Source organism: Pterocles gutturalis, unplaced genomic scaffold (genome assembly GCF_000699245.1).
Source record: "Pterocles gutturalis isolate BGI_N339 unplaced genomic scaffold, ASM69924v1 scaffold27293, whole genome shotgun sequence".
NCBI classification, from domain to species: domain Eukaryota; kingdom Metazoa; phylum Chordata; class Aves; order Pterocliformes; family Pteroclidae; genus Pterocles; species Pterocles gutturalis.
Genome location: NW_010121272.1, coordinates 32551 through 44573, shown reverse-complemented (window position 1 = coordinate 44573; position 12023 = coordinate 32551). Strand labels below are relative to the sequence as shown.

General features: G+C 44.8%; 1 protein-coding gene across 1 annotated transcript in view; it reads right to left on the bottom strand.

The window, feature by feature from the left end:
• Positions 1–12023, bottom strand: part of LRRK1 (leucine-rich repeat kinase 1) — a gene marked incomplete at its 5' end in the record, with an annotated part of 55360 nt that overhangs the window by 17660 nt on the left and 25677 nt on the right. The window contains 7 exons of the mRNA XM_010077198.1: positions 397–536; positions 1771–1934; positions 3364–3535; positions 6540–6816; positions 7469–7628; positions 7877–7997; positions 9941–10113. Of these exons, the coding sequence (XP_010075500.1) occupies positions 397–536; positions 1771–1934; positions 3364–3535; positions 6540–6816; positions 7469–7628; positions 7877–7997; positions 9941–10113 (1207 nt within the window). The remainder of the gene's footprint in view (positions 1–396; positions 537–1770; positions 1935–3363; positions 3536–6539; positions 6817–7468; positions 7629–7876; positions 7998–9940; positions 10114–12023) is intronic.

The following is a 12023-nucleotide window of genomic DNA, read 5'->3' as shown; positions in this document are numbered from 1 at the left end:
AGAAATGGTGGGCAAATGCTGATCCCAGCTGATGCCAAAACAAGTTCTGCCGTCAAGGGAGAGTGCCAAGAAGTTTGGGCCAAATCCGGTCCCTGCTATGAGCACTGGAAGTCTCTCGAACTCCTGCGGAAGCAGGTCCTGTTTGAACTGCAATGTTTCACCTGTGCGTGCTGTGACCAATGGACTGGAAGACACAATGTCTAGATCAAGATGTGCTGGCAAAGAATTTTGATCTGTCTGCAGGTTATCAGCTTTTCTCAAACTTTACTGGCTCAAGACCATCAGAGCCTGATGGGTCTTCAATTAACACAGTATCGTGCACCCGGAGAGCTCTGTCAAAGAACCTTCTGTTAAAAAGACATAATACTGCACAGAAAATTACAGCAGTTCTCTTACCAGGAAACCACTGGTCTATCAAAGAGTTGACATGATCTGTGATGAACGCCATCGCTGAGAAGTCCCTCACTTCTGACTGGCAAATGATTTTAATTCCGCCACTTTTTTTCTTTTTCCAGTTCACATCAGAAGACTCGACACTGTGTAAGAAAGCCAAAGGACAGCCCCATGAAGCTTTTGTGAAGTATCAGAGTCAACAAACCTTCTTTCTCACCCTGAGTTACATAACAACAAAATAAAAAGCACTCTAGCTTTGAGGATGATTTTTCAATTCAGTCTGTTCTGCGAACGACTTTCAGAAGAGAATTCTTGCACAGAAGTGCTGGTTGCTCACAATGGGTAAATGCTACAGAAGGTCAGACCCAGAGAAAACTCTGGCCTGAGCGAACTGAGTATGATGGAGAGTTTGGACAGAAACGCCCCATACAGAGTGACGGAGAGTTTGGAGTTTTAAAAATTGGTAATAAAACCCCAGTGGTCTAATAACAATAATAATGGTGATTATGATAATCATTATACAACTTCCAAAAACTGTTTGGAAAAGTTTATGGATATAACAATTCTTGTGCAAGTTCCACAACAACAACAACAACAAAAAAGCTTTAATACAGTTGACTTCTGTAACTCCCTGAAACACATGTGAGGATACAAGTATGATCACTATGATGGTCCAGAATAAAGGATTCCAGCCTGTGATTTGCAATGGCTGGGTCTAAGCCTCTATTCAGCTGCAGACTGCCTAAACGAACCCTGTGCCCTTCTGGTCTCCAACCACACAACAGCACCAATGGTTCCTCCCTATCTTGCCAAGGACTGGAAGAGCAAACACATCTGCAGATACTACAGAGACGAAAGTCTTGAAGTGGCCACCTACTCTCTGCATTTGTGAAAGAACATGGACAGCGGGTTTTCTCCAGGCTTGCAGCCAGTATACGCTGTGCCTTGGCCAGCTTAAACCAGTTGTCCGTAGTCCCTGCTGCACGCAGTCTGATAGCGGAGAAATCCATTGATCTGGATTGCTGCCACACAGTGGTGAAGCTTTAGGATTCAGCGTAAGGAAATCTTTGCAAATGCATGATTTTACCCTGGCAAAGAGTTCTGCTCTGAATATTGCTTGCTGTTTTCAGTGCTCTCTAAATCTGTGGCTGCAATAACACATCAGGTTGATACATTCAGAACAGCCAAACAATCAGTTATTCGTCACTGTTGTCACCAGTCGTTACCGGATGAGTTATGTACATTAGAAGAGCCTCCTCTTCTACTGATGAGTGAGCATATAGCATGAGTCAGGCCCATTCATCTCCATTCAGATGATGTGTTTTCTACACTCTATTAGTCCCCTGCCATGCATGCTGCATTACGAACACAAATTACCTAAGATAGCCTCCATCAAAGGTAACGAACAGACCTTCCTGCCAGTAAACAGTGTGAGTCCTTTTGACTCGGAACGTGCTGCAGCGGTTCCTTTGGGTGCCTGTGAAGCTGTAGATGGTCACCTTTTTGTTTCTCGTCTTGGTGTTCTTCTTGTTTTCAAAAAGCTGAAACAAGCAGAAAAGCAGGAAAATCATTAAATTACTGAAATTTCTCATGAGGATGTTGTTTTAATCGAACAATAAGGTGACTTCTTTTTTTGACCTTCACAGGTGCTATACCTTTTCCATTAAAGAGCAACCTGTGCTCATAAATTTTGTGATGGAATGAAAATACACGCGGTAAAGTTGGTTTTGCAGCAATGGAAATATTTTTCATGCCACTCAAAAAGGAACAATTTCATATCAGTGAACAAAGTGAATTCTATAACTGTGTCATTTCTTTTATGAATTCTGCATTTGCAGAAGTTTTATAAACCTAAAGAAGAGCTAAATGTGTTAGTGACGGATTACGTCTGCCCTCAATGTAGAGAGTTAACTTTTCCACCTGTTTCAGTGGGAAAAAGATGGCTTTTCTCCAAGACGCTTCAAAACAGCACTCAGAGCAAAATGTATTTTTGTCTTAAAACCAAAGACCTGACCTGCAGAACTCCACTGTACTCACTGCTCTAACACTTATTTGTCTGCAGACGGGCCTGGCGCCTGGGATCCTTTCCATTCACTTCAGCGAGGACAGGATGAGGTCCCTAGCAAAGGTGCTCTAGGGTTATGTAGTGCCCGTGAGGATCTAAGCAAGGGGTTGCCAAGACAGCCCGTTAAAATAGGTGAAGTTATTACACGTTCTGAGAAGCCTGGAACACAGAGAACTTTCCAAAAACAGGTATCATATTTTCCATGTTCTGGACATCAGTGACAGAACACAGTTTAAATGGATAGCTGTTAAGAAGATACCACCGTAGTACTAAAAATATTTTGCAGGTATTTATACCGGTTTCTAGCAGGGCTATGTTTTCAGATATAAGCTGCTGCAAAAATATGCCTGTAATAACATCAAAATTCACTGAGCTTTCAGAACTTTGCAAACACTGCTGTAACGCTATGCATACCACTTGCAGTAATCGGGTGCCTGCTTGCACTCATTATCCCATTAAGGCAACAGTCCTGTAATTTTCTCCTCGTTTAAGCCCATATAGCTACAGATAGCTGACTCTGGTGGAGCTATTCCAGATCTCCGCTGGCAAACGCCATGAGCAGAGTCTGGCCCAGTGGAACAGTCATGGACTAGAGCTGCAGGCAGAACTCCAACTACTTGTAATTGGAAGACGCTGGAGGTACTGAGACCTTCCAGGGGATCATCTTATGAACAGGCTGTGGAGAACGCAGGCTTTCTTCCCCTGTGCCAATTTGTTGTTCTAAATGACACCTACTGTGAAAACAGAATCAGATTTTGATTGCAGAGTCTCATTTCTCCCTATTTACTCCAATAACGTTATTGAAATCTGTGACTGGAGCAAGCTGGATGTGAAGAGACACCCACTTACACTTAACAATAACTTCAGCCATCATCTTTCGCTTGCAGAGAGACACAGTGACATACCTGGAGGTCCATCTCTGCCAGGCTAATCAACATTCGGGCTATGAATCTTTGCCAAAAGCCAACTGGGACAAAACTCATCTTGAAGACCCTTTGGACTGTGTTTGTGATCTGGTGGCAGAGCCCATGGATATCTAATGCTGGCTTGGTAGGAAGCAGATGAGGGAGGAGGTAGCTGAAAAACATCAAATTCAACAGCTCAGATTTTAGCTACAGCTTGTAACAGTGAGTACATTGTTACTGGATAATAAGGCAATTCAGTCTCCAAAGAGATTTTTAATGGCACAGCCTACTGCATATAAAAAAGCTTTTAGACTAAAGGCACTGCAGCAATACATGGAGAAATTAATTTACACTATGGAAGCAAGCAGAGGCAAAACAAACATTACATAATTCAGCCGGTGCTACTGGACAGGGTTAAAATTGATGTAATGAGCAGGACATTTGTGTAATCACAAATTAAATGCATTAAAATACGAGGGTCATTAGAATAGCTGTGACGTTGAGACTCATTTTTTTTTTGCTATCTTTACTACTCAGCTCTGGTAGTAAGCAGAGAATGGCAGCTGTGCTCCTAGGTGGGAAAGAAGATAAACGCAAAAACAACCTACAGCAGCTCAGCTTCAGTACGCCCAGAAGGTGGGGAGAGGAGGTGTCGTGGGAGGTGGCAATGAGGCAGTGACAGGCTGCACGGACTGGACTGCTCTGGCTGCCATCCCAGTCCCAGAACGAGAGCACCTTACGGGTCAATGTGACAGGGTTTCCTGCTGCACCACACTGCAGCTGATGGATGCCCTCCCACAGCCCTGACAAACCAGGGCAAGAGCTCACTTTGCGAGACTGATGCCAGCAGAGATATCGCTTGTCTCGCTCAGTCTCCTCCGGCAATTAGGTTATTAGGATCTTTGCCCAAGCGTGGAGAAGACTCAGTGCTATCTGAGTCTGACCCATCAGAAGTAACAGAGCTATGCTAGTGCACAGGACCACAAAGTTTTCAAACTAGTTTCAGATCTCTCAGTAAGCACAGAACATTTGTTTGTCCTGATCTTTAGTGAAGCTAAAACCTTTTGGAAGAGTGGAACTGTTTTGAAAACTATGAGCTTATAGCTTTCAGTACCTGCCAATAATCACTTGACAGTGATATTCTGTACCAAACACATTCCAAGACGCCTGTACAATCAAAAACCTCGTTTGGGTACAAGCAGCAGAAGCACTGCTGTTTTATCAGTGTTGAGCCTGAGAAAATGTGTCGGCATCTGGGGCTCATCACTGATGGGCATAATGACAGCAATGAGGCAAAGGGCCAAGGGACTTGACCAAAATAACAGTGGTAGGGACTACACACACAACTGGAACGAATGCTGGGTCCAAATCCAATGCTTTAAGCCTACCACATCTCTCTAGCAGCTGCGGTGTTCTGTAAAACCTGAAATATCAGCTCAGAAAAACCAGTCATCACTAGACAACAGCTCTCTCCATATGTCACAGGCCGTAACATCTGACGACATTCTACATGATCCAATGACCCGTTCCATGAAACATCTTTGGAATTTAAAATGACAAAATTTTCTCTTCACTTATAAATCACAATAAGAATGACCATACTTTTAACCCTATTTTAACAAGCAGAACAAAGCTAAATTACATGCACCTTAGGCAGAAAAGTGGAGTGCATCGAACTAAAAGTTCTTGCTCTATAAAAGTAGCAGATGCATCATATGACAGACAATAAATTTTCCTCAGCACATCCAAGAAAGGGTCTAGGAGTATAAGAAGGCCAGTGAGGCCCTTCTGGACCACAGCTATATAGTGGATTATAATACAGATGGTGATTCGATGCTCTTGAACAGCAGCCAATGCAAATTTTGCAAGTATGTGAAACATGCCCCCATCCACCCTTTCAGAACAGAAACTGGCAGCTGCCTTCTCTCCTGACTGCACAGAAACGCTATCTGGCAATCTAGACAATAATTGCAGCAGCACAGTAACAAATAACTGCTCTGTGTCTGGCTAGTGCATTAAATTAATCCAACCTGCTACAGCTACAGCCCACGAGTGGGAAGAATATTCTGCTAATGTGTCTTGGATCGCTCTAAAAAAGATTGGGCAGGCCATGAAAAAGCAGTTTCCTTGTTCCCGAGGCACAGACAATGTAATTGCCTTGAAGAAAAATGGCAGATAGTGACAAGGAGTCCAAAAAGCATTTTGGACTAAGCAGAAACATTGCTGCTTTATCTGTGTTAAGCCTGAGAAAATTTGTTGGCATCCGGGACTGGATAAGTGACAGGCATAATGACAGCACAGAGAATGCTGCACTTGTGCTGGCATTCAGAGCTCCCGAGAGGCTCAGGGCGACGCAGCCGTGCTGTCCTGGAAGGGCAAGGAAGTGAAATGCAAATGCCACATCCAAAGTGCAATCCAACTACGGTTTCACCCTTAACGCAACAACAGGCTGTCACCAAGCAGATGGGAGAGAGAAAAATAGCAGGGAGCTCTGCCTACAGGAAAAGAGATCAGGGGGCAGGGGAGAGGAGGACTCATTAACATTTAAAGAGAACGAGGTTTCCTAGACCATTTCTAGAAAAAGTATTGATCAACACCTACTGAAGCTAAAAATTAAGAAAATCACATTGCTGCTGAAGCTACATTTTCCTGATTTCACTACAAATAAAATACTACTACTTTCAGGGCTGACATAATTATTGATTACCCCAAATTTTCTGCCATACTCTGGAGTGAGGATCTCTCACTGCAAACAGATGACTCCAGCCCATCTATATTTCAGGCCCGGCAGCCACAAGCCTCACATCCTCTCTCAGCTGCAGCTGTGCCAGCTGAGCACTTACAGCTTCCTCCTGCTCATCACCACATCCCCGGCGGTGTCACTGCCCCTCCGTGCTGGTGGCTGAGACTGTCACCAGCCTCAATGCACCAACTGGACAAAGACCTGCTTTGGCAAGTTTTCAGACTAGCTTGTTTGGCCCAAAGGACGCTCAATGCCAGGAAACAGCCCAAATGGATGGGTGCCTTCCATTACACTGTTTAACGCACTCAAATATTTTCTCGCAGCAAGATCCTTGTCAAGACAACGGCTTATAGTGACAAAGCCTGTTAATATCCACCTATTAAACAGCCATTTTTTCTCCAGCCTGGCTAAGCCTCTCTAAATTACAACATACCTGTTATTGGCCACAGGCAGTGCAATTTCAAACTTGGCCAAGAACTGGAAGTACTGCTCTTCGGTTTGTTCGGTGAAGCCTGTCCCAACCAGCAGCATCCTGAGATCCTCTGCTCTGATGACTCCATTCTTAGCTACAGACTTGGAGCTCTTGATGTTGAAAATCCTCTGTAGACACTCCGAGAGCCAGACGGGGTCAAGGAAGTAGAGGTTTCTCAGGCCATGGCTTGTGTCTGGGAAGTGCAGTAGTGTACCTGTTTCTATGAGAAAATTAATTGCTGCAAAAAATAAAAATAAAAAAATACAGATTATCAGTAGATGAGCACTAGGAAGCCACAGTGCAAATGAATAAGATTATGAGGCAGTGTGTGCAGTTTTATGCATAACAGACATAGCCAGCATGTAGCCACGCCAAGAGAACACCATTTATCTGAGGAGTGCTGCTATCTGGCACTGCACTTGTAAAATGCACATCTCACCGCTTTACAGTCAGTGTTTGTGTTCCCCTCCCCTTTACCCTCCTCCTGCCATGCTCACAGGGAAGGGCTCCTGCAGAGCATGGCTGCTGTAAAGATCACAGGACTGGGGCCCTATGGAGAAGACAGCCTTGAAACTATGGCAACCCTCACTCTTCACAGAGCAGAAAGAAGATCAGACAATGTTTGTAAAAAAAAAAAAAAAAAAAAAAAAAATTCAGTAGTCTCAGACCACCCTAGAAACTTCTGAGGCCTCTCCCCAAAGCCCCAGTACTAATTTTACATCTCACCAATTTCCAGAGTGACCTCTACACAGGCATAGAGCACTCTGTAACTGGTTTGTTGCACAGCAATTATCTGGTGGGGGTTCCCCCTCCATTTTTATTATTCATGGAATATTTCAGCTGGTCATACATACTGATTTCCAAGAAATTACTGGTCTGCTCTGACCTACCAGTTTGCAAGTCTTCGTAGTCTTTGATATCATTTCCCGGGGTTTGCTCCACCATCAGTTCTATCTGTCTGTCTGTTAAATACTGGACATCATCATTCTGACTTCTTCTGCGCTGTTCTGCAAGGACAGCTTCTTGAAGACTAAGGTAACTTCTTGGTATCTGCAAGCCACACGAGAAAAACAACAGGATCAATATCAGACAGCAATCACTCTGCTGGTGATGAACTGGCTCAGCCACCTCCCCTATACTGACATCCTATAGCGCTGTCTTTTCCCAAAGCCACATAACCATCTTATACACTTCCCATGCCTCCTGCATCAGCAGTAACTCCTGAAGTTCATCTCCCAATCCAAAACAAGCCCCCAAAAAGCCCCTCTTTGGTAACCACTAGAAAGCACAGTTCTCACCAATCTCCCTGCAAGTTTCTGGGAGCAAATTGAGCTGCCGACGTCCTTCATGTTGCAAGTGACATGAAAAATCAGCTGTCGGAGTCCATCGAGGCCTTCCAGAGTCTTACATGAGAGCTCACTGCAAAAGTCATGCAAGGGTGAAAATTATCAAACCTTATCAGCACACTGGCTTCCTTTCCAGGCTCACTTTCTCTTATCAGTGACTTTAAATTTCCTGTGCCAGATGAATGGGAGGAAGGCTGTCAGCGAGCATTTTTAGCTTTGGAGAAAAATACAGAGAAGCCTGGAAAAGATATATTAGGCCAACCTCTGCTCTGCCTGCTTCATTTGCTATTCACTGCTCTTCTGTCCCCTGTGCACTGCGACCTCTGGGGACTGCCCTGGCACATCCATCAGTCATCGCCTTTTCCCTTCAGTGCTGCACACATCCTGGGAGGGACTGCAGGCAGGAGGAAAACACTGTGCTCCAGTAATTGCTGGAGATAAGTCCAGTTCTGCCCCCCTCAGATCAAAGAGGCACGATGATGACTACCAGACACCTTTTCCCACCCTCATTCCGGTCCTTGCTCAGCTGGATCGTGTGATCTGAGAATTGACGCTTAGATCCTAAAAGCTGTCCTTCATCATCTCTTTAACAGCTAAAAACCTGCTCTCTCCAGCTCTGACTATTTTTGGCCTTTTTGTGGGCTGGATAAGAACGGTTTTCCTCCACTTTCCCCAACACATGGTCTTTCTAACTGATCCTCCACATGTTCCTGTGGCAGACAGAAAATCCTTTTCTAAGGCAATATGCTTTATCTTAAACCTCAGCCATCAGTGGCACTGGGAAGCGTGCACTCAGTGGGATGCTGGAGGACCAGCGCTGATAAAAGCACTCTGGGCTCACCCACGCAAGGCTTTCACAACACACACTCCTCACGATCCTCCAGCTGCCTGGAGCCCTGCTCAGAGGAGCCCCAAAAGGGTGGATGATGGGGTGGGAAGGAGGATGCAGGAAATCAGGGACAACTCTGAATGAAGAAGGGGAAGGTGCAGGAAAAGTCCCCTTGAGAAAGAATGATTGAGATCATGGTAAGGATGCTCTGTGGCGATGGGAAAAGAGCCTCAAGGAGACCGAAGCACAAAGCTTCCTCTTTCTCACTGTGAGTCTCCTTGCCTCACACCGGGTCCCTGGTACTCCTCCTAATGGGGAAGAGCCAGCTGGGATGCCCGCTGCAGCGCTTGCGTCTGCAGAACAGAGTGTGAGAGGTAAGAAAAAAAAAAGGTCTCCTGACAACTTTGCCAGGCAGCAGATGCCAAGCGCTGGGGACACTGCAGCGCCCTTCTTTATTTGCCAGCTGCCACCTGCTCTCGCCCCAGGCGTTGGCAATTCCACACTGTTTGGTGCCAGCCTGCTGCATCCACGCTCCCCCTGGGCTGTGCACTTCCATGGCTCACAGACCAGCTCCTCTCCCAGCCAGAGCAGCCTCCTCTCCCCAAAGGCATTCTCCGTCCTGAAGGGAGGTGTCAGACTCCATGGCCTGACTGCCACCAATCTTCCCGACACACCACCCCTTCTTTATCACACCTGGAGAACTCTGATGGCACAGGTTTGGAGTGCTGGGGGGTGCAGGGGCTGACCCCCTCCCCACCCTGCCGATGCTGCCACGTGAGCTACGTTCTCACGGCAGGTAGCAAGAGATTCCCGTGCAGCCTCCCCTGAAATCCCACAGCACTCACCCTGTTACAGTCACACTCAAGCTTTGCAGCATTCGTTACCCAATCTGTACCTTCTCTCCTCATGACTAGTAAACTGTATCACCGTTTAATGATGAGGAATGAGCAGGAGCACTAAAATAGGCTGGCCAAGTTCATGACTTTGGAGCGTCCAGCTCTCAGACCCATGATCAAACCCCTGAGCATCACTGAACTTCTCTCACTGCATTATTTTAGACAAAAAAACAGATGAAATGCAATGCTGACAAGTCTTTATATTGGTTCCGTTGCCAAGGAGATCAAGTACTACAAAATTGTCTAACATAAAACAGAGGGACTGAGCTTCATAAAGGCACAAGTACTTACTGTAGGTGCTTGAATGTGATATCTGGGAAGCCGGTTGCTCTGGATCCAGAGGGAGACCGACACAGAGCCAAGACGTACGCCCTCAGAGTTGCTATCCTCTCAACGCGGAATTTTGTTTCAATTAAATCAAGGTGTGTTCCCACCACTAACACCACCGAGTTTGGAGCTTTGGCCTGTAAGAGACAACACTGACAATGATCTCACCCAGATTATGTCATGTTAAATTCAGTGAGGACATGTGAAAAGTACAATATTTAAGAGGGAATAGTCATATACAGTAATAAAATGGAATACATATATATATACACATATAAACTAGAGGCAACCTGTTGTGGCAGCTTGACAACAGCAACAAGTGATCTGGGTATTACAGAAGTTCTCCTGCAGAATGTGGTTTAATCATCTGCTGCTACTGCAGAGCAGGAAACTGTCAGTTTGGGTTTATAACATCAGGGCTTAACATAAAGGGAGTTGCCATGTGGTATTAAATTGCTACGAGTCAGCTAAATGACGGGAACTACATCCGTTCAGACAAAGGAAAAGAAGTTAACTGAACCTGTAGCTAGAAGATCTAACCGTGATATCCTGAAAAAAGGCCAGAATGGATACCTGGGGAAGTCAGACAAACGTTTTCACTGGAAGAATATGGAGAGGTGAGATAAACCGATAGAAATGGCTGAATCTACTTAATCCTGAATCAGTGCAAACAAATGGATGAGATGACCTCATAGTTTCTTCCAACCCTTCCATGATTCTGCTAGTCGACTGGAGCGTATCCTGATTTCAGGGAAGACGCTGCCAAACAGAATGGGATTGCACAGGCTTCAGCAGGGATCAGCCTGCCCATTCGAATGACTCTGACCACAGGGGAAAATTCAGATGCAGAGATATATGCTTATTTGCAGTCAATCAATTTCTCTCTTGCGGTGCCCACTGAAATCTCAAACCTGAACGACCCCAAACTCGAACCCTGTGCAGACACAGGAGTGATGGTCGTACCAGGTTGGACCAAGGGACCCACTTGGCCCAATATTCTGCCTGGAGGCTAATGAAGAGTGCAGGCACGGGGTAAGCATATAGAGACTTTCCCTGGTGGATTCTCCCAGTACCCAGCAGCCTGCACCTCACCAACTTCCTGAGCATGAGACTGTATCTCTGAATTAACAGCACTCGATGGACTTTTTTTCCACCAGTCTGTTTTTTCAATTTCTGACACCCACAAAACATTGTAGTTTCAGTAATTCTGCAGGTTAGCTATCTGTTGCATTTAGGATACTTCCCATTGTTTGTTTCAAAGCTTCCATCTCATTATTTCATTTAATCTCTCCTAATTTTTCTATTGTAAAAGCTCATGAACAAAGGCTCCCTTGTGGTTTTCTCCTTACCCCTGGTAAGCTGACATGTAGCCCTCCTCATCTGCCTCTTTCCCAGGCTCAAGAGGTCTAATTTATTTAATTGCTCTGCACTCAGAAACTTTTCCACACTCTTAACCATCGTGTTCATCTTTCTCTGTATCTTTTCTGATGCTATTATGCACTTGCTGGGATGCATTAAGAACAAAGGCACATCACACATTTTTGAAATATCATAATTATGCTTTTGGCTTTGTTACCTAGTTTGGGTTTTTGACTGCTGCTGACCATTAAGTTAATATTTTTGTAATGTCAAGTTGGTTTTTTTTTGAGAGACACTAGGTTAGAACCCATTTCTGTGCATGTGATGTTAAGATAGATACCAAATAATAAACATTTACAAACAATTATGAACATGGTATTACGAAAATCAATCAACATCAGGTAATTCACTGTAACTCTGAATCTCGTCTGGGAGATACTCTCCAGCCTACCTGACTCTGAAGTGTTAAAAATATAACCTCAAGACTAATGTGTGTCTAACCCTCACAAGAAAGAAAATGCTTCAAACCCTCCTCGGAGCACAGTGTGGTCAAACACTAATTCCAAAATAAGTATGTGCAGCCTTACTTAGCAAGGGTTTATAAATCAGCTTTTGTTTCATTCTCTGATGTGTGCGAGGGAGCACAAAGAAAATGATAAATTTAAACCATTAAATATAGTGATACGCC